Raw genomic sequence first — 22,894 nt, 5'->3', positions numbered from 1 at the left:
ACACCCAAACAGCACAACCCTTGGCCTCAGTGGATCAGATGACTCCATGCTGCGGTCTTCCAAGGTCCCCGAGCCACAGTAAAGCAGGGGAAGCATGTCACTACCCAGCCCTGCAGAGCAGCAGTTAGGCTCAGGGACACTCAGTGACAGGCACAAAGTGACATCTGATGAGATGAGAGCCTCCTCTTACTCACATCTGTGCTCTACAGCATCCCCACAGCTTCCCATTCTATATACTATCTGGTTCTCCCTCTTAGGGATGTCACAGTCCAGAAGGCCTGGGTTCAAATCCTAGGACCACTCAGATAACCAGAAGTTCACTAGAGTCGTACGCCAGGCTGCGGCAGGAAGCGAGGTTATTTTCGGGTGGCTGCTCAGCTTCTCTACAGCTGTGGATGCCGGGGAAGAGGTGGGCAAGAAATCTGCCGTCCTGCTTTCTAATCTAAAAGCACTTGTCCGAGGAAGTCAGCAAAGTGGCCATTAAACCAAAAATGAAAAGAGAAGCGTGCATGAGGATACCAAGAGCCTGCACCCCAGAGGCAGAGAGCCAGTGTGGACCAGCCAGTTCTGAGGGAGTAGCACAGACTTCATGCTCTGCTAGGCCCTAGCCTCTATGGCTTCCTTAGAGCCCGTGCTGACATCCTCAGAGTCAGAGTGAGAGAGAGGATCATGGGAGATGCCCAGGAGCCAGCTGCTGGGGAAGGCTGGGCCATGCAGAGCCACGCATAGACAATGTTCAGGATGGCAGGGAAGGCTCCAGGCTTCCCTTGGCATCTCCTGCCCTATAGGAAGGAAGGAAGGCATGTCGCTGTCTCCACCTTTAGCAAAGACATCCTTGAGGGTCACTGAAGCTTAGTTAGGCACGACGCACAAAGAATAGACACAAACTTCGGGCTCAGCAAAGAACCTGATTCAGTACCATAACCCAGTGTTACAGGACAAGGGGGCGGGTATACGATTGGCCTGGGAACACTTGTGAATGCCAAATGTTCACGGCAGGAGGCAGATATAATGGATTGGAGAGGGTCTCCTCAAATTTCAAGTCTACCTAGAACAGTGATCCTCAATCTGTGGGGTCGCATATCGGATTCCTGCATATTATATATTTACATTATGGTTCATAACTAGCAAAATTACACGTATGAAGTAGCAACAAAAATAATTTTATGGTTCGGGGAGTCACCATGGCATGAGAAACTAGACTAAAGGTCTGCAATGTTAGGAAGGTTGAGAACCATCGTTCTGGAAGCTGTGAGGATGGCTTTTCTGGGAAGGAGGTTAGAAACATGATCAAGGGAGAATGACGTGTATTATGTGCTACATTAGGCAACATAGTCTCATGGCTAGAGTTCTTACAAAGGGGAGTTAGGGCACAGAGATGTGGGAGAGACCACTGTGTGACGCCAAGAGACACACAGGCACATGTCACATGAAGATGGAGGCAGAGGTCTGAGTGACGAAGCTACACACCGGGGCATGCCCAGGGCTGCTCAGGAGCCAGGGAGAGGTAGGAGGTGGTCCTTGGAGACCATAAACACCCATATGTATGTATGTGGAAGCATTATGTATCTAACTTCCAGAACTGCTAAGGAAGTTGTTTTGTTTAGATCCACTTCGTCAGGGATGATCACAGACACCCATGCAAGGACCAAAAGCCAGGGCCAGGTTACACACAAAACTATATGTGCCGGCAGGCGGCAAGAGAGGATTTTTTTAGTGGTGTTTGATGTTTGGGCAGGAGCTTAAAAAACAGAACTGAACCTAGACGGCTTTTGGGAGGAGCGACTTGAACAACTCCTTTTCCATCTTCAGGTCCATTTCCGTGCCTGGAGCAGGGTCTGCAGACAGTAGGTCAACAGGAATGTTCACTATCTGCATGGCCTGTTCTTTCTGATGTCTGCTGAGCCCGAGAGGTATGCACGCCAAACTCCTGCCCCCATCTCCCCTGCTCACACTGTATGCTCTGTCTTTGTCTTGCTCCCGACTGCTCGTGCTCTCTTTCCCAGCTCTACTGCTACAAATTATCCTTCTGCAACAGGACCGATCTGCCTCTATTCTGTTTCCCTAGGACACCTGATGCCCTGTCTTTTAGGGATCACAGTTCTGCACACAATAGGCACCCACTGAACACTATCTGGAGATGGGGAATTGAACATGACTGGCCAGCTTGGTTGTAGGAATCTCACGAATCCAGCTTTATTGAAAGAAGTGACCAGAGGCTGTGCTATTTGTGAAGTTGGCAGAGAAGCATCCGGAGTTTCGGAGGAACGTTATCAAGAGGGGAAGTCCACTCACTGAGCCATTTGCTAAGCTCTTTGCTAGAGGCTGCAGCTTTATCCCAATTATAACCTGAGAGGTACACTCTCTAGTCCCTCACCAGCAGCCAGAGCCAGGGAAATAAGAACCAAGGGTCAGCAAGGAGAGGAGGGACTCATGTTTGTACATCGTGTTTATGCACTGCACAATGCCCAGCATGTACTCAACAGCCAGTGCTGACGATAGGCTTCCTGAGGCTAACCCACCGGCCTCTGACCACCTTGCATTGGGCAAGCTCTATGATCAGCTCCTGAAGCTTCAAGCACAGATAAGACCTTTTGGTCACATGAGTCCAGCACCGCGGAGCAAGAGTTATTCTATATTCTGGATGGATGAACGTTCAGAAGCTTCCATGGCTCCAAACTGACCACATCCTCGCCAAGGGAGTACTGCTGGCTGTTCATGCCACTTCTCTGCCAGTTTCTGGCCACCTTTCTCCAATCAAAGGTCTTTAGGGTATAGAGTGCCATGGTGGTGGCTCCAAACAACAGCTGACAGTCCTTGGGGGCATCTAAAGCTGGAACTGAGAGCTCAGCCAATCCAAGGGGCTCTGTGTATCAGGTCTTCTCTGAGCAGCCATCGGCCTGTGTGGACATACAGCTGCACTGGGAAGTGTCTGCCATCCAGGCAGGAGATACACTGGTCTCTTTGTGGTCCTCTTTCTCAGGATCTGTACAGCTGGGTGGTGAGTGAGCCAGAAAACTAAGCACAACCTTCCACGCCAGCTTGACGCTGGGCATTAAATCCACGGCAGTTTGTGGACACAAAGCCCAGGTTACAGCTGGGAAGAGAAACCACAGGTCCTACAAAGAAGCAAACTGGCTGTGGTTAGCCTCTGATGCAAGGGTTCTGGTCTCAGCAGATCCTTGAGCACACGGGGATGAGCAGAGCCGGAGAAATGGTAGGCAGTAGGTGGGCACTCTCCGGCAGAGCCCAGGATGCAAGCCTGGCCAGGATTAGTCCTAGAACTGGGACTTTCCAGAACTGTCTCAAGTTCACGATGTTCTCAGAAGAACAATGATGGGAGGAAGGGAGCAGCGGATGCAGCCAGCGGCAACACATCCTGCCCACGGGGCCCATAATAGCCTTCAAAACAAACACATGCTGCTGTTCAGTCTTCAGTTTCTCTTGCATGGAGATATTTGGAAGTTTCCTGAGTCTGAGTCCTCAGAACAGCCGGATGCTTCCTCCTCTGGACCCCTGATTCCAGTTCGATCCTGACTAAGGAGTCAAATCAAAGTGGAGGGGGAGGAAAGGCTATGGGGTGGCGCAGGCTACTCTTGGCACACTCCTGAGAATACCCGAGTGGATGGTTGCTTTGCAGGGGATGGCAGCCTGTAGAGCTGTTTGCTGCAGAACCCAAGACAAAGCAGTACCTGCTTGGGGTGCAAGGCCAGGCCTGTGTCCATCCATCAGGCAAGACATGCCTGAAATCATGACAATTCCAGCCCCATGATGAGAATCTGGAAAGAAGAGGTTCTCCTTCTACAAAGGGCTTGGCTGAGTGATTACTGGCCAGAGGCTCCATTGGGCCTGGCCTTCTAGGCCGTCTGCTTCAGTTTATACAGTGGGAAAAACTAGAATTATTCCTTCTTCCTGGTTGCAGCTAAAAGACAGACAGGAGGGATAGAGCAGAGTCAGCAGACATACTTTCCCTGGTTACAAAGGACACTCCTAGTTACACACACACACACACACACACACACTCACACACACACACACACACTCCCACAGAGATAGACAAACTGAGAGACCATCACCACCACCACCTCCTCCACCATCACCACCATCACCACCACCACCACCTCTCTCCCATCAGCCCAGGCAATGGAAAAAAAAGAACACTAAAATTCTGGCTTTGTCACATACAGACTTTACTGGGTAACTGGGAGATGTAGACTAGCTATGCAGGTCACAGACCTGCGATCAAAACAAGTCATGACGGGAAACTGTTATCTGTAGAGCGGAACACCTGTGCCAGGGTGTCCCAAGAGCTCCACGGAGACAAAACCACACTGGAGAATGGTAGGTCAGGTCCTGTTAGGAACGCCAGCTGGGAGTTGGCCCATGGTCATCCAAATCCCTACACACCCACTTCTCCTATTTCGTCTATCCCCCAGAGTGGGTGCAAGGAGCGCACGTGTGTGTGTGTGTGTGTGTGTGTGTGTGTGTGTGTGTGTGTGTGTGTGTGAAGAGAGGTAGACAGCTCGTAGCCAAGGCACAGAGGAATGATGTAGAGGGAGAAGAGTCTAAGGATACGGTTGACTGGCTCCGCAGAGGACTGGGTCATGTGGCCTCTTCCCACCTACTGAAGCTTCCTTTGCTGTCAGTGAGGAGGGCTTGAGGGGATTTTTGGGCACTGGGCAGGGTTCTGGGCATGAAGTGATGGGAGGGGTGAAGGCCTGCTGGTGAAAGGGAAGTAGAGTTGGGGTGAGGGCTATCTAGATCAGTTCTAGGCTCTGGGGAGACCCTCAGTCTGGCAAGGCAGAGGATACTCTGGTCCTTAGCCTAGAACCATCTATGCCCTCCGACTCAGCCTGGGCAGATGGCCCTGCTCAGAATGAGGCAGCTGACAAGGGACATGGTAAGACGCAAGACAGGTCAGACCTGGTACTCCCAGCCTGCTCCTGTAGGTCTTACTACAAGGTAAGGGAGCTGGGGACCCCGAACACCGACAGCAGCAGACAATTGGACGGTGCCAGTTGGGGGCTCCTGACAGTGACTCTTGGACCCAACCTAGCCCTTCTAATGACTCTGTGAAGCTCAACTGAGCCAAGGAACAAAAAGGCTGCATTTTGTTTTGTTTTGTTTTTTTTTTAAATGTGTTTCATAAAAAACAAACAAACAAACAAAAAAAACAACCAGAAAAAAACCTAGTTCCTAACGCAAAGAATATACTTCAACATTATTTGCTCCAGGAGACACCATTTCCTAGCAGGCACAGGGTTGCCTGGTGCACAGCTCCTTCTCCTTAGTGGTGGCTCCACTGGAGAAAGGCTAACACGTTCAGATCCTGAGGGCAGAGAGGCCTTAGAGGAGAAGTGTCAGCACCTCACACCCCGGGGGTCAAGCTCTGGGAGATGCTATGACCCTCTTGGTTAACAGGTGCATTAAAGAGGCCATGGGCTAGCCAGGCCCTTCCTGGGAAATGGAATGGAAGACCTGGGGTCCTGGAGCCCTCCATGCCCTAGGGAGGCAAGGCAGGGCCTAGGTTTTCCTCTTAGAATTAAAGAACAAAGAGATGCTGAAGGGACTTGGGTCAGGGCAGTCTGGACAACTGGGCTTACTGCTCTGATCACGCCTTGGGGCCTCAGCAGCCAAGTAGAGATTCCAGAGCGGCCTGGCACAGGTACTCCCTTTAGCCCAACCTAGGTTCAGTAAGCCTTCCTTCCTGTACTGAGCTGGCAGAGACAGTGGATATATGTATGTAGGTGTCCCTTCCCTGATGGACATTGTCCTTTGATCTCATTCCACTTTAGAGGTCAGGCCCTTGTTGAGCAAGGCAAGCTCACACCATTTCTCCTCTTTACAATCAGCTGGGCTGGGATGAAGCAGTTTGATTCCTATGATGCTCCCCAATCTCCTTCTGCAGAGTCCTTGTCCATCCCATAGCCCAGGAGGAAAAGGAACAGTGTGGTACTGGGACCAAGGGTCCAGGCTTCCACTTCCATTGGTGGTCCTTGCCTTGCAGGTAGAATCCACACATTCACATACAGCCTCTTCCCCGGGAGGGTATGCAGCTCCAGGCACAGTATAGGTTGGAAGGGGTAAGTCAAAAGAGACTGGGGGAGGTTTGGGTAAGTGTGTCATGGTCTTGGATATACTGCAAGATGTCCATTTCATCCATAGCTTGGATCTGTTGCTGCTTCTGTGGTCCAGGCCCAGTTTCTGATGGGCCCACAGAGGCAGGCACAGTTGGTTTTCTGGGCAGTGCTGGCTTTGCTGGGACAAGAGGCTTGGGCTTAGTTCGGGGCTTGGGTTTAGGTTCAGATCCTAGGTTCAGAATCTGGTCCAGGTCCTCTTCAACTCTAGGGAACCAAAGAGAGCAGTCCTGGAATATAACTATATCCATGAAAGGAATAAGAGCCTGAAGTAACACCATCCCCACATAGGCATGGGATAGCTCCCAGCTCGCCTCATGCCAAGGTATCGCTCGCTGGACCATCCACCCAGCACTGAGGAGAAGCCTAAGGGCAGGTCTTTCTGACCCTCCACCTCCACTGCAGCCAGGGTAGAGGCAGACCCTTGGTGGTGACTTCAGGTCTGCTGGAGTCTTCAGGGTACCCAGCCCTTTAGAAATAACTGCCTGCTGTCTGGTACAGACTCCTGACCTCCATTGAGCATTTGGGAATCATTATCACTCTCTCAAACCCCTACTTCCAGGAAGGATATACATGTGTCTATTTTATAGACAGGACTTCCAGTCTGAGAAGCTGGGTGGCTCACTGAGAGGGCACTAGGTCCTAGTTGTGGTGAGTCACAACCTCGTCCTCTGACATGGGAGGCGCACCGTGAAGCTAAACCAGCTCCACCCAGAGAAGCAGTAAACATGGATGCTGAGCTGCTGGCTGAGGTACAGCTCTGAGTCACCTGGGTTCTAGAGAGAGCCGAGGCTGGAGTGGACTCAGCCAGGACTCATCAGGATTGGGTCATGTGAGTCTGGAGCAACGACTCAGCACCCAGGTGTTATATCCTCAGCACTCACAGGAGGTTCACAACTACCTGTAACTCCCGTCTAAGGGAGTCCAATCCCTCTTCTGACCTCTGAGAGCATGGTACACGTGGTGCAGAGATAGAAATATAGGCAAAGCAGTCATACAAAGTAATGTAATAAAAATTTCCAGAAAGATTGGGTGATGGCACAGTCCACTGGCTGACGGGACTGAGGCTTCAGTAGTGATTGGCAAGGACGAGAGCATGCTTGGGTACTGAATAGCCAGCCAGACGGCCCACTGCTCACCCGTTCCCGTTCTTAGCCCGGGGGAGCTCGTGTTGTAAGGAACTTGATCTCAGAAGCAGATGTGCAACACAAACCTCCCTTGACCCCCCCCTCCCCGCCCCCCGTCCCCTTAGCCTGCTCAGTACTGTGATAGACACAGCAGGCCAGGCACTTCCGCACTCTTCAGTTTGTCTGATGCGCTCTCAAAATACTGGGAGCAGATAGATACAAACCCCGTTTTACTGAGGCTTGGATTGCATGGCTAGGGTGACCCACAGGAGGCTGGCTTTTTAGAGGGCGGTCGCCTTCCTGGGAACTCCTGCATAGAGGTCCCTTCTCCAGCTTCGGTGTGTGTGTGTGTGTGTGTGTGTGTGTGTGTGTGTGTGTGTGTGGCTGTCCCCTGTGCTGATAGTTATCTCCACAGGTGTCCTTCAGTCATGCCAGGCTAAGTGAGTTCGGCACAGCTGTGGAAAGCAGAGGACCTGGGAGGCCACTTAGCGTCTCCACCTTCTGGTTCCTCATCTCTAGGAAGGGGAGGGGAGCATTAGCGCTTACAGCAGACCTGAGCAGATGCAGCAGCGCCTCAGCAGGTGGCCACAGGCCACTCCACCTCTCAGGCTCTCTCGGTCGGCCCACCTGTAGAGGAGGGGGTGGTTCGTGCTCCTCTAACCTCACAGGGACCTTTGTAAGGACCAAATAAAACCCTAGAAGCGCTTCGTAAATCTAAGGGCATACTGCACACACTGACTTGGACTGACAGTCACGCAATGTTAAACGGAGCAGGAGCAGCTATAATAGAGCCGCTGCCTCACTCCTCCCGCAGGACACCCTGACTCGACTGGCCAGAGAGGATCTGAATAATGACAGGGACCAAGAAGCAGTCACTGATGGTTAGAGCAGATGGGGAAGGAGGAAGAAAGGTGGCCCTGACTTGACTTGGCAGGATCCTGCAGAGGAGCTGCCAGAGAGCAAAGGCTGGGAACAAAAGGACTGAGAACAGTGTGAGGGAGGCTGTCTTCCCTGGGCGGTATGACCTTGCAGAGGAACAAGGGTACCCTAGTAAGGACTGAGGTGGGGGAGGGGGACAGGAGTGGATAGAGGAGCATTAGGTCTGAACAATGCCCTGGTCCTACAAGGCCGGGAAGAGTCCCGAGTGCGCACAGAGCAGCGCGGAGAACTAACTGCCTGTCAGGAACCAGTGCGCACAGAGCAGTGCGGAGAACTAACTGCCTGTCAGGAACCAGTGCGCACAGAGCAGTGCGGAGGACTAACTGCCTGTCAGGAACCAGTGCGCACAGAGCAGTGCGGAGAACTAACTGCCTGTCAGGAACCAGTGCGCACAGAGCAGTGCGGAGAACTAACTGCCTGTCAGGAACCAGCGGCTTGGGAGCTCTGGGTTGCCCTGCCTGCTTTCTGGGGTGATCATGGCTTTCAGAGCCTGCTTGTGATGGTGGTGGTGGGGGGCAGAGAAGTGAGCAAAAAGTCTAGGCACAGAGGGAACGGGGTGGGCCAGCTTCTAGAGAGACCAGGCACGGTAGGGAGATGTAAGGAGGTGTTCTCATCCACAGGAAGGCTGCTCCGGCCAGTCTCTGCTGTGATGTGTTTCAGCTTTTTCCAGGCAGCCATTGTGTCTTGACTCACTGTGTCCCGAGCTGCCTTCCTTACATCCTCGGGAGGACATCAAGAGTGCCCACAAAAAGCTCAAAAGGGCAGAACTATATTCAGAGTTCTTTGGAAAGCCGGGCAGCAGCTAAAGGCCTGAGACCTATTTCAAGCATAGCCACGACTCTCTGGAGCAAGTCACAGCAGGGTCTGCTAAGGTTGGGAGGGGTGCCCTGGATGGCCAGCCAAAGCATGGCCAGCATGGCCACTCTTAGCGTATGGATGGTGACAAGGGCCCCTCAGATCAGGTCTAACATGAGGTTCAGCTCCTCTCTCTTCCAGACCCAGGTGGTATGATGTCCTGAAGTGTTCTGTGCCCCAGAGCCATAGCTCTCTCCTCCCTCCCAAGCCCCCACGAAGGGCAGAACTCAGCTACAGATTGACTTTGAGACCTGGGACAGAGGTTTCCTGAACTCTGCTTGGTTCACTCAACAACTCCCACATTGCAGCCTCAGGGGAACTGAAGCTGAGGTAAGTGGCTAAGAGAGTGACGGAGGAGTAAAAGCCCACCATCAAAGGGAGTCCAGTCACTGCCTCAACAGGAACAAGGCAGGCACAAAGAATAATAAATTCTGGCTCCTGTTCCCAAGAAGCCAATTCTTCACCACCAGATGTCTGTTAATGGAGGCAGGGATGCAAAGCCCACATTCTCCGAGCCGTGATTCCCAGGGGGCTGTGCAAGACTGGGAGGCATAATGAAAAGGAAGGGTCCCAGGGACCAATAAGGCCATGAAATGCTGCGTGAGCGTTTGCTTGTGCATAAACCTGCTTAACGCGGATGTCAGCTGGCCACGGCATCCTGTGGAAATCGCCTCGAGACACCCACAGAACAGTGAACGTGGGACGGAAAGAAAGTAAAGGTTTATGGTATGCGGGGCTGCCCCTCCGGCATATACCCGGCCGCCAGACTGCCCCATGCCTCAGTTTTCTCCCTATGGGATAAGTATGATCCTGGCTCCTCCCAGACAGCAGGATGTCAGGAGCCAGCACACACGATGAACGATGAGCTAGTGAACAGATGCCAGGGGCCTCTGAGAGGTGTAAATACAAGACGCCATCGAGGTGACTCAGGCTTGGCGGGCACTTAGAGGGCTGTGTAATAGCCTGGGGCTGCTAACGAGGGGTGCGGCGCGGATGTCAGCCTCCAAGGGCCACAGGCCTCGGTGCTGTCTGAACTGCTCCTGGAAAGAGGCCGCTCAGTTTCATGCATATCACCAAGCACGCCGCATCCTGGGGGGTGCATGGATTGTGAGGTAGGGACACCACAGTGGAAGCAACTGGAAGCAGGGTGCAGCACAAGAAGGCAGGGAGACCCCACAGCCTGAGGCAGGAAGGCACGTCTCCCAGCCCTTCTTTTCCAAGAGCTCAGTCAGGGCTTCCACCGGAGCTGAGAGGTGATTACCTAGGTTGACAAGAGTGGTGGCCTTGGGCAAGTGATCTTTCCTACACTATTTTCTGTAATTGCGGAGAACAGCACCCATCGTAGGGGCCGTGGGAAGGGTAAATAAAATTACCTGTGGTGAGGCAAACCTCCTACAACTCTGACCACATAGCAAGCTCTAAGGAAACAGACAATATTTCTTTCACATCTGACATCAATCTTCAGGTAATAGATTAATCCTGAAATTCTCTGCCCTCTGATAGGACCCTCCTGGAGGGCTGGTCATTGCTCTCTCTGAACACGAAGTATATCAAGGGTCAGTTTTATTTGTTCCCCAAGCCACTTATGCCCATTACACTTGCTCATGAATTAGATAATTTAGTTATGCTATTCCCTTAAAGGAGCTATTAAAATGGACGTGTGAAAAGGAAAGGAATGTAATTCTCTGGGGAACCAATGGGGCTGCCCTGGTTGCTGACAGCCTTCCCCCAGCAAATCCTCGCTCCCTTTTAGCCATGAGTGGCCATGGCTGCAGGACTTGGCCAGGCCTGGATCCCTCCCTTGTGGGCTGAAGCTAGGAAAACACTTTCACACTTGGGTAAGAGCTACTGAAGTCTCTGGGGACAACAGTACCTGAACAGCTCCTTGGAGCTATCCCTGGATGTGGGTCCTCCACTCTCGCTGGTAGCTGGCAGCAGTAAAGGGTCACCCAGGGAGACAGCACCACCAAGGTCAGGGTCGTCAAACAGCTTCAGGGCTGTGGAAAGAAGGAGCAGAGGGTAAAAAGAAGGGCTGGTCTATCCTCGGCTACCAGACAGCAGGCCTGCTAAGCCTCCTATTGCACCCAAGAGAGCAAGCAAAGAAAGCAGAGAGACCTCGTAGGCAGGAGGGAGAGATTCTTCTAGCTCTGTATGGTGTGAGGTAGGTGCCTGCCTACCTGGCCTGTCTCTGTCCCAGTCCTCCAGGGCTGCTCTCTGTTGGGTAAGTGGCTTCTCAGGATATTGCACCAGACCCCCCTGCAAAGTTCCAGCAGGACTGGACCCCTGAGCTTGCCCAGAGGTACAAATGAGCAGGTGCCGAGGGCAGCCACCAGCCACAGATCTTGCCAGGGTCATGAATGGGGAGCGGGGGCAGCCAACAGACACTAAGTGTTGATAGGACCACCTTCAGTAAGCCCAGGTCTTCTCAACCCTCTCCCACCTGAGCCACTCATGGCAATCCTTTGGGAGTGTCAATCATGTCTCTACTTGAAAGCATCTTTCCCCAGTGGAGCTAGCTAGGACCCCTGGCCTTTTGGGGTCCATGACTGCACTCCCTCCCAGGATGCCTGCTGTCCTATGGGAACCCATGTTTCTGCTCAGCCCTGAAAGAGACTTGTGGCTGTGCTACATTTTTGGGTGATGCTATCTATGTATCCCCAGCTCCCTGTGGGCTCTGAGATTTAAGGTTAGGGTCCGAGCTTGACCTTCCCTTGGTGGATGCTCACCAGGCATAGGATGAATCAGAAAGTTACCATCGATTCTCTCCCTGGGGAAGAGAACCTGGGCAGGCATGAGGAGGGTTCAGAGAGACAGGTGGAGGAGTCCCAAAGGGACTGAGCCCTCCCTCTGAACCCTGCACCATGCCTTGCAGTAGAGTCTATGGGAGTGGCATGCAGTTATTCAAATTAAACACTTTACAGAGTAGCATGCACGCCCAAGGTGGGCCAGCATCCTCTTTCCATTAAACAGTTCTAGTGCCCATGTTACTACAGAGGTAACCAGGGAACTATGTCTTTAAGCAACCAAAAAAAAAAAGTCATTCTCTTCCTGTATAGGACATTCATACACTGGTTATGAGGTTCTAATTGGCCAGCATAAAATCTCTACATACCTAATCTGTATTTCATCTAAACAGGACAAAGATGAGAACCACTTGCTCGGGGACACAGGCAGTCAACAAACTCTAGGCCAACAGCAGGAACAACAACAGTACTTACAGTCCTGTGTGGTCTCCAGAGGTCTCTGGGGAGATGCTTTATTGCCTGGGCTAAAGAGCCCTGCGTCTGGATCCACCTCCTCATCAAAGATGGTGAGCCGAGGTGAAGGTTTGGGCCTTATGGCCACTTCTGGGCGTTTCTTGGGCTTCTTGGAGCTGGAAATAAAACACAAGGTAAGGAATCTCATGAGTGCACAGGTGTGGCCCACTAGTCAACCCCAGGTTCCCAGCTCGGCTGGGACTGTCTGGATGCCAGGGGCCATAGAAGAGAGGGTCAGAAGAGGACCACAGGAAGATCTGGGACAGCCCAACCAGAGCAATCTTAGCAGGTGGAGCAACCTCAGTGATCCTCAAATCTCCAACCCACAGGTCCTCTTGACCCAAGAGAGGGACAATGAAAAGAATAGGGGTGAGCATGTACCAGGAATGAGCTTTGCCAAAAATCTGACTATCGAGTGGAGAGTCGCTGACTGCTTGAAGCAGTCACAATCTGTGCTCAGGTGTGATGGGCACTGGGAAGGGTAGGGAGAAGAGAGGGGCTATCTGGATTAGTCACTGATGGCTAGATAGTTCCTAACTCAGATGGTCTACTCAGGTGACCCTGGGCCTGGTAACATGCTTCTCTTTTCAAGGTGAGGGTACCTGTGAGGTGCCTCCTGGGGCTTGAGCTCAGAAAGCTGGACTTCCCGGCCACTTGGACATGAGGCAGATGTGGTCTGCGCTCAAAGTTCAAGGGACAGGGCCCAGAAGGTAGGAAGAGGCCTGTTAGTGACTTTTCTTCTTTCCATAACAAAATTAAAGTGGGATTTCCCGCTGTATGCTATGAATATGTTTTATTACCACTGGTTAATAAAGAAGCTGCTTTGGCCGATGGCAGGGCAGAATAGAGCTAGGTGGGAAAACTAAATTGAATGCAGGGAGAAAGAAGGCAGGGTCAGGCGCTGCCGGGGAAGCAAGATGTGAGGTAAAACCACAGCCATGTGGCAATACATAGAGTAATAGAAATGGGTTAATTTAAGATGTAAGAGCTAGCTGGAAATATGCCTGCGCCATCAGCCAAACCGTATTGTAATTAATATAGTTTCTGTGTGATTATTTGGGTCTGGGTGGCCGGGAAACAAAAGCACAGTCTCTGTCTACACAAAATACCTAACAACAACACAATACAACACAACACAAAACAACTCCAGGAAGGCAGGGATTATTTGGATTTATGGTTTGAGGGTACAGTCCACCATGGCGGCAAAATCAGGGTGACAGGAATATGACGTGGCTGATCACACTGTAGCCATAGCCAGGAAGCCAAGAGAGATAAATGTCGGGGCTCAGCTTTGTCCCTTTCATGAAGCCTGGGACACCAGGCCATAGAATGGTGTTGCCCGTATTTAGGGTCGGTTTTCCAACCTCAGTTAGTCCAATCGAGAAAAATCCTTCATAGGCATGCCCAGAGGCTTGTCTTCTAGTTAATTCTAGATCCTGTCAAGAGCCAACAATAGTAACCCCCACACGGCCTAAGGCTTTGTTTCCCACACATGTCCTTCACTCTATAGCGCACCTGCTGCCCTTCCAATGCCGCGGGCCCCCAGAGCGGCCTACTCCTCTGTGACGTTCCTCTGGCAGCAACCCAGCCTGGCTCTGCTACACCTGTTCACTAACTGATACGCTCTTGCCCTGAGATGCTTGGAGCCGGAAACTGGGAGTCACTGGGAGGCTTCTGGGGTATGCCACGGTTTTAGTTCTTGATCCAGGTGGACCAGGCAACCTTCATGGAGCTAGATCACATGATCTGGGTTGCCTCGTGACACTGCCTCCACATCAGAAACTTGGTTTTATTTTAACAAGTTGACCTCATGCCTGGGGGCTGCTGCCCACATTAGCCGGTTTAAGATTCCTGCAAACAGCAAGGTTTTTCTTTCTTTCTTTTCTTTTTTTACTGGAAACTGGGATTGCTTTCGCCTGAATGCCTGGCAGCCAGTTCCACTGCAGTGAGGTCAGCTCTGAGCTCATGCTGGCAAACTGCACAGAGGCTGGCCGTTGCCAAAAATAGTAGCAGGTCTTTGGGTGCTGCAAGGCCAGGGACTCTGAGCTGACTATTAGATCTATGTGCTGGCTAGTTTTTATGCCAATTGGACACAAGGTAGGGTCATCTGGGAAGAAGGAGTTTTAGTGGAGAAAATGCCTCCATCAAGTTGACTAGTAGGTAAATCCATCGGCCATCTTCTTAATTGAAGACTGATATGGGAGGGCTCAGCTCACTGTGGGAGGTACCACCACAAGGCAGGTGGTCCTGGGTTGTATAAGAAAGCAGGATGAACAAGCAGGAGAGCAAGCTTGGGTCCATGGCAGCAGCACACTCCTCCACATCCTCCCCATCAGTTCCCACCTCCAGGTTCCTGCCTTGAGTTCCTGCCCTGGTTTCTCTGGATGATGGATGGACCACAAGTTGTAAGATGAAATAAACCCTTCCCTCCCCACGTTGATGTTGGTCATAGTGTCTTATCATAGTGATAGAAATCGTAACTAAGACACCAGCCTAGCCTACAGTCACAGATAAGGGCGGAGAAGCTGTGGAAGCCAGGAAGGGGCTTATCTGGAAGTCTCAGCGCTCTGGGTTACACCTGTCAGGTCAGCCTCGTTGGCCAGATAGAGAAGCAATGGTTCAGAAGAGTCGAGTGTCTGGTGGAGGCCACACAGCAGACTGAACACTTTGGGGCTGCCTGCAGGGTGGTTATTACTTATGATCCCATGCTCTTGCTCCTTACTTTAAATGTCCCATGAATAAGACTGACCTTGCTCTCCTCAGGAGAGGAAGGGACACATTCCAAAGGCAACGGCAGCATCTGTGTCCCTATTCTAGTATCTGTACTTTGCCCATCAACACAGGCCACCAGGATGAAGTGCTAAGCTCTGCCTGTGGCGCTGGGGTGAGCGAAGGGAACCAGCATCTCTAGCCTAACAGTGCGCATCCTCTGGAAGCCCAAGCTCCAGCTCCTCTCAGACCCTGCAGTGTGGACTCGGCTGTTCCTCATGGGGCGGCTCCCTTCATCTTATCCCCTAATAGGGGATGCTAACAGAGGCTATGGTCCTAGCAAGGATGGACCATAGTCCAGACTCCCTGTGCCCAATGCCTGGAGGTCCCTGGGAGCTGGGAGCCTTTCTCTGTAGGATAGAACCATCAGTTGGGTTTGGGATCCCCTGGACCAGCCTTGGAGGATGGGAAGAGAAACGTGGGCTCTGTTCCATCATCAATATATCCCTTACTCACCTATGCTAACATCATCTGCTTGGTCCCTGGCCCTGGACCCAGCAGGCACCACAGCAGTGGTGGGCAGAGAACTCCATCTACGCCCATGCCAGCATCTGGCCCATCAGCCCCAAGAAGGCAGGTTCGAGGTTGCTCCTCAGCCATTCCCGTAGCTTTGTCCTCTATGTCCTGGACTTCCCAACTCAGAAACCACCTTCTCTGGGGATCAAACGCACAGGCTACCCAGTCAAAGGCTCAGAGGGCAGGGAGGCAAAGTTCCCTATGGATCGAGATCAGAAGGAAGCAGAGAGGGCACACAGGAAACCAGGGGAACTTCCAAGCATCTCCCTACTCTTACCCAGGCTGGCTCGACAGCACAAATGACACTAGACTGTCCTTCTGGGCAGGTTTCCCTCTCAAACACAAGTCACATCTTTGTCCTCCTTGATGATGCCTGTGATTTTTGCTAAACTGAAAAGAAGCAGATGTTCAGCACAGGAGCGCAGAGTCAGGCACTGTTGCACTCTGCCCCACCCCGCCGAGCTGCCCTGCCTCCGATTTTTCAGCTCTCCCATGTGAAGACAAGACATCAAGGGATCTGGAGCTATGGGACCTGGAAATCACCAGGTCTTCTCTGATTGGTCCGGAAACTGCAGAAAGGTGCATACATAATGCATGCATACAGGCATTTGTCCTCTGTTGTAGCTGGATAGTTATCAGATAGAAGGGGGACAGATTAGCTGACTGAAGAGGAGGGAAGGAGAAACAGGCAGGCAGGCATTTGTCCTCTGTGTAGGTGGACAGTTATCAGATAGCTAACTGAAGAGGAGGGAAGGAGAAACAGGCAGGCAGGCAGGCAGAGTTATAACACATCTCTAATTCAGACTCTTTCTACTTGTCCCAGGAGGAGACAGGGAGTGAGGGTCACAGCATCAATCTCAGCGCTCATCTTTACAAAGCCTTTCTCTAGTCCATCACTGCTATCCCAACCATGCCCCCTGACAGCCTTTCAGCTGCAAGCGGCTGGTCCATTATTCCCTTGGAGCGCACTCACCAAGCTCCTCCCACACAAAGGTGCCCACATTAGGTGATGGGAGAGACATTCTCGAGATAGGCGCCTGTTCCCAGAGGCTGTGAGCTGAGCAGCCAGCCACAGGCACCAGCCATTCCACATAGAAAACCCCAGTCTGCCACAGCTGGAGCACCGAAGGGTGGCTGACCTGGTGGGCTGAGGTCAGAAGAGTGTCTCTAGCAGACCGAAAGCCAGCCACTCTGCATAACCAGGAACATATACCCCTCTAGGTGATGGTGGGGGGGAGGGGGAAGCAGTTCCTCATAGAACTTTGCTCATAGACCATGGTCTGGCCTGAGGAACAAAGCGGCAGGAATGGCAGGCGTGGCCGGCGTAAGGGCCAGAGGGAGCTAGCTATATGACACCATTAAAAGATCTGTAACCTAAGTGATAGATGGATGGGATCAATCACTTCATCTGAGATTTGAGTCGCTGGAGCTCTGAGTGTTCCTCCTCCTGTGCTTCCTTAGGCCAACACCTCCACCCAGCTGTCCACGGACACTCAGTTCGCTCTCAGCACTGACAGGAGGCAAAGCTTCTGACCGATACAAGGTTTATTCTCTTTTCATCACCAGGGACTGGGTGGGGTTGGCAGCCCCTGACTTCCTGATGGACCTGCGCTGATCCCAAGGGCTACGTAAAGAGGCATCTTGTCCCACCGGCTGTGAGAGGTAGGGAGGGGCCCCTGCAGGGCTGCAGCATGTGTAAGCATGTTCATGCTCGTGTGCAGACTCCGGTCCTCCTGCTGCGTGCCTGACAGGAGACAGATGCACAGCCGGGCCCTGTTCGAGGCAGGCATGTAGCACGCGCAGGGAGATGCGGCAGCTGCTGCCGACAGCTCCAGAGCTCTGCCTCCCTCCCTGTGGCTCAGGCCCTTCTGGTGACAGTGATCGACACATGAGAACAGCCTCCCCTCTGGCCACCCAGGGGCCGTGTGGAGCCATTCCAGATTCATCCACCTCCCACAGCAACCAGTGATGGGCACCAGCTGCCCTGGGCTGGCGAGCAAGGGAGTAGCAGAGAGGGTCTCCAGACATAGCCAGCCCGCCTGGGTCTGGACAGAAGGCTGGAGCCCACAGCCAAGACAGACCACCTTCAAAGCCAGGGCGATGACACACCAAATACGGCAACAAACATCTTTTCCAATGACGCAAATTTTCTGCTTTACCATAAAAAAATTTTCATGTCTTCACCTTAAATTTGGCTGTTTGTTCCAATTGCAGAACAATCTCAGGGTGCCACTAAACGATCTTTTTCTGTGTGTGCAGGTGCACGTGTGTGCATACCCGTGCATGTGAGCAGAGGCCAAAGGGAATTTCAGCTGTCACTTCCCTGGCATCAGGATCTCTAGCTGGCCCGGAGCTCAGCAAACAGAACAGGCGAGCGGCCCAGGGAAGCCCAGGGATCTGCCTGTCTCTGCCACCCCACCTCCAGGATTCTAAACACGTCCCTGCACTTTAGGCTTCTTTATGTGGGTTCTGGGTTTATTTGAGCCATCTCACCAGCCCAGTAAAGACTTCCTGAACTCCATCCCTGGCCAGCTTGACCTGCAGCAGCTCCACATGGGGCTCCATAGAGCAGCAACTGCCACGAGAGGTATCTACCCTGAGGGTCGGGCAGCCTCATGGAATAGACGGGAGCTTCAGGGAGGGACTGGGTAGAAGACGAGCAGGGGTCAGCAGCTGTGACAGGCGGAGGCCTCAGGAAGTGCAGGGAGGGGGAGACAACTTGGCACACCTGGGTCAGCAGCACCGTCTCTGGGCCCATTTTCTGAAGTTGGTAAATGGGAATTAGTAGGAGATCTACGGAAACCCTCTGTAGTCTGTATGCAGCTAGCACCGGGCAAGGCCAGGGGTTTGAAGCTGTTTCATGATATTTGGCTTATGATTATGAACTTAAGGAGATAGGCCCGGGGTGAAGAATCACCCTGGAGAGCCCTCGTTGCTATGGAGCCCAGTACCATCCTCACAAAAGCAACAGCCTTACTCTCCAGGTTTCCCATTGTCAACCCCTATCCCAGGGACCAGGACCTCAGCAGTGAGTCCCTCTTCTTACATTATGGGTGACACCATTTCATTTTCTCTGTCTTGTCCCCACCATGTACCACCAGGATACCAAGTGGGGTCGCCTGCAGGGGACCATCCTCCGCCCTAAGGTGAATATCCGGCCCTGCTCACGCTGCAGTTATTCCAAGAGATAGAATATGCACAGGAAGACAAGGGCCACTTCACACAGACACTCTGGCCAGAACCTGCAGCAGACAGCCCAGGAAGCCAACCAGCAAAAACAGCCTCCACACCAGCCAGTCCCCAGGGACCAAGTGTGATCAATACCTGCCAGGTTGTCTAACTGTCACCTTCACTTCCAATTTAGTGGGACCAGTCACAGAAAGCAGGTCAAACACACACCCTTAATGGATTCCCTAAGACCTAGGACATCTTGCTTTTATGTGCCCATGGTGACAGACCCAATGACTGTCCAACCCTGCCAGCCCTTTCATCTATTGTGAGGCTTCTCATTCCTGCCCGCCTGCCTGCCTTGAGTCTCTGGCAAATGCAGGTGCTGGTGATCAGGTCCACCCTGCCTACTGCAGAATGAACAAGCAGCCTTTGTTTCCTCTTATCTGAGGAGTCTCTTCCTCTTTCCCCATCAGCATCCCGCAGTGTTCGAGCCACTGGCATGACTGAGGAAGTGGGCTGCCACCGTTGAAGACTGTCCGTCACCCACGTCATCCAAGCAGATAAAAACAGAGAAGTCAGCCAGGCAGTGCTGGTGCATGACATTAGTTCCAGCACTTGGGAGGCAGAGGCAGGAAGATAAGAGCTCTGAGTTCGAGGCCAGCCTGATCTACAGAGAGAGCTCCAGGACAACCAGGGGCGCACACAGAAACCGTGACATAAAGAATAAGCAAGCAAGCAAGCAAACAAAAACCTGGAGAAGTCCAGGCTTGGCATAGGTAGTGGTATCAGCTGGTTATGAAGAGTCCTGAACCTCCCCCGCCACACACACACAACCCATCAGGTCACTGAAGCTCCTACTCTCTGGTTTCTTACAAATGTTTCTCAACTCTATTACCCTGAACACAGTCCAACCTCCTACTGGACACGGACTGTCATGCTATGAATGGCTGACGTTGGGGGCAGCCTTGAATAGAAGAATGGTAGACACGGCCCCTCACATGACTCGATCGGGAAGGGATCAGGTAAGCATTCGCTCCAGCAAGAGCTCAACCTAGCTCAGTCTCCACAGGGACAGCTGTGGGAGGCAGCCTGCCACCTCCAGGTGTCCAGGGGCTCCTGACAGGAGGTACAAGCCTGGCCAGCACATACACTATCACCTGGTGCTGAGATTTGCATAACAAAAGGAAGTAGGCACATAGCCTTCCACAGTTTGTCTGATCTAAGAGACACACAGGCCTTGGGAAGAAGACAAACTAGATGCCACATCTTACAAATAACTTTCCTTTCTTCCTTTTGACTCTTGGGCCTAGACCTTTTGGGGCTTTGGCAGGAAAGGTAAAAGCTGCTTGTAGGCTATAGAGCCTTCCCTCCACACCGCTGGAGACCCCTTTGCTCCTGAAACCCCAATTGTTTCGCAACTGAAGAAGTCACAGCTCGGAGTTGAGCAAACTGCCCATAGTCTGCTTCAAAGGTAGGATTTGAATGCTGAACCCTACTTTGGGGGTGATCATACATCCTGGAGTTCCAGCTTTCAAACTGTGTGCTTATAAGAGGCCCCAACCTTTTCTAAAGCTATCTAGGGTCACTTCAGGGGACAAAGATCTAGTTCCCGTGTCTCTTTGAATGAAGGTCTGTTTTTTCCATTCTGCGTCTGTGTGAAGTTTTTCTCTTGAAAAGCAGCCTTTGCTACTGAAATAGAAAGGGCAGAAACCACTGTGCTAGCCACGGTCCCTGGAGTCCTTTGACTGAGGCTGGGCCAGGAGCAGGAAGGACCTGCATGGAAACACAGCAGCGAGGCTAGCTGTGCCCCTGGGTAAGGGTGGCTGAAAGTTTTCACTCTGCCCTCCTCACTACTTTGGGGCCAGTGAGGGCCTGGAACCATGGAGGTACTACTGGGGTCTCCACTGCTCTCAGAGAACCTGTTTAGTGGGGGGTAGGCAGCAGAGGGAGTCGAGAGGAGCAGGAGGATTAGGAGGAGAGGCATTATGGGGGTACCCTATTCACCCCACCCCTCTGCACTGTGTAGGAGCGTCTCTCAGACTTTGGCATACATTGGTGTCTGGGCTGCTGCAGAGTGAGTGACCACGGCTCACAGATGAGGGCTCCCTGACAAGGGATCCGTGGAAGGGCTCGGGGTGCCTAGGAAACTGTATTCCCACCTGGCTCCAGGCAGAAACACAGGCCCTAACTCTGCTCTCATGTAAAGGCTTAGCCAACATAGGCCTGGGCCTCCTGGCTCAAAGTCCCCAAGGTCGTGCTATTTGTTTAGCAAGAGGCACCCAAGGAAGGACATTCCAGGGTTAGTGAGGGGGGAGGGGGGCAGCAAGGCTGAAACCATCCCATCCCCCCAGCTCCTGCCATGGATTCTAGATGCCCGGTGAGGAAATCTAGGAGCAGTAACAGGGATTCTACAGACACTGAAAAATGGAAGGGTCATCCCAGAGCAGAAATTTCAGCCAAATACAAAATGTCAAGGATTATTTTCATACTCAAGCAAGCAGTTATTTCATGGAAAATGAAGCAAAATCTATGGAAAAATAATGATAAAACAGTCTCCAAGGAAAAAGGTCTTCACTTGAGTCCTGGGCCCTCCCCTTTGGGAGTTTGAGAGGCCAGCCTCACAGACAGGCAGGGGCAGGAGCCAGCTGTGTCCTCTGTCACTAGGAAGCAAGCTGGAAAAGAAGTGGCAGGCACAGTGGTGCTTTGACGGGCCGGATGACAGAGAAGAGAACCCTAAAACAGGGCAACTGTGTGGGCCCCAAGGAGCCTTTCTCAGCCAGAGCCCCCTGCACAGCCTTCAGGGACCTGGCTCTGAGGCCATTACTTAGATGAACAGTTCAACGGAATGAGAACTCTTTACCCAGGAGTTCCTCGAGTTCCTCCCTGCAACAGCAAAAGCCTGCGGAAGGCACCAAAAGCCGGGAAGTGATGGTGCCATTTCCAGTGCCTGGGCCTGAGGGGCTGGCTCAGAGTCTGAGGGAAATACAGCATTAGTCTGGAGAGAGCCCTAGAAAAGCTGCAGAAAACACCCAACTGCGGAATCGCAGATCTGAAATAATAATCCCACTGTTAACGAGATGTGAAGGTCAGACATACCTGTTTCTGGGGAAAGAACTTTGCCTGTGTTTCTAATCTCTCCCAATGACCAGACCAGGGTTTTGTTTTTTTCTCTTTTGAGTGAGAATGAAAAATGTCTCTAGCGCAAGGCACAGTTTTCTCAGAGCCACAAAGACGCTAACATAGGGTTAAATACGGAAAGTATGTATGACAGACGAAGGCGCCTGGGACAGAACGTTAACTGGAAAAGCAGAGTGAGAAACAGCATGTACACTATGTCGAGAGTCCAGACGGCACAGGCCAGACTCGGGGAAAAAACTCAGGAAAGACAAGGAGTGATGCTGTCTGAATGAGCTAGGGTGTGGGCTTTTCTCTGCTTTCCAACAGTGTACCAAGGCTGACTTCTCCCTAGTCGGAGGCTGGTTAAAGAGACAAAGAAAAGCCAGGCCAGTCAGGCTCCGGCTTTGTGCCAATCTCTCCCACCCTTGCAGACAGTCCTGAAATGGAGCCTGAGCGCCTCCCTGTGGCCACAGCAGGGAATGCTTGAGGTTGAGCACAAGGAAGGCTGTTCCAGAAATGTCCTGGGAGCTGGGGGTTCTGAGCTTGGGAGCCAGGCGTGCTGCGTGTGCAGAGGAACAAAGGAACTCAGACAATAGGCCTCTGGTGGAACCAAGAACACTCCACCAACGGGAGGTGGGCAGCCCTTCTGTCCATGAGAGAGAAACCTGACTCTTCAAGTCACTGCTGTGTCCTATACGAAGTGCCCTAGTTACTAACTTACTTATTTACTCCAACCATCGATCCATCGATCCATCATCCATCCATTCATCATCTATCCATCCTTCCATCCTTCCATCCATCCATCCATCCATCCATCCATCCATCCATCCATCCACCCATCCATCCATGTCAACTTGACACAAACTAGAGTTACCTGAGAAGAGGGGCCTCGGTCGAGACAATGCCTCCCTCAGATTGCCTTCAGGGATGCATGTAGTGCATTTTCTAGAATAATGCCTGGTGTGGGAGAGCCCAGTCCTCAGGGGACAGTGCCCCCTTTGAGTAG

General features: G+C 52.2%; 1 protein-coding gene across 2 annotated transcripts in view; it reads right to left on the bottom strand.

The window, feature by feature from the left end:
* Positions 1–888: 888 nt before the first annotated feature.
* Hs1bp3 (HCLS1 binding protein 3) overlaps positions 889–22,894 on the bottom strand; it is a 34,806-nt gene continuing 12,800 nt past the window's right edge. The window contains exons 5-7 of one of the 2 annotated variants that reach the window (XM_075983977.1): positions 12,277–12,431; positions 10,932–11,055; positions 889–6,344 (exon numbers count right to left, since the gene is read on the bottom strand). In XM_075983977.1, the coding sequence (XP_075840092.1) occupies positions 6,089–6,344; positions 10,932–11,055; positions 12,277–12,431 (535 nt within the window). In that variant the 3' untranslated portion in view covers positions 889–6,088. The remainder of the gene's footprint in view (positions 6,345–10,931; positions 11,056–12,276; positions 12,432–22,894) is intronic. The other variant, XM_075983979.1, reaches the window with a different exon arrangement.

This window comes from Microtus pennsylvanicus, chromosome 8, assembly GCF_037038515.1.
Source record: "Microtus pennsylvanicus isolate mMicPen1 chromosome 8, mMicPen1.hap1, whole genome shotgun sequence".
NCBI classification, from domain to species: domain Eukaryota; kingdom Metazoa; phylum Chordata; class Mammalia; order Rodentia; family Cricetidae; genus Microtus; species Microtus pennsylvanicus.
The sequence above is the reverse complement of the archived record's forward strand: the minus strand, read 5'-3'. Positions and strand labels throughout refer to the sequence as shown.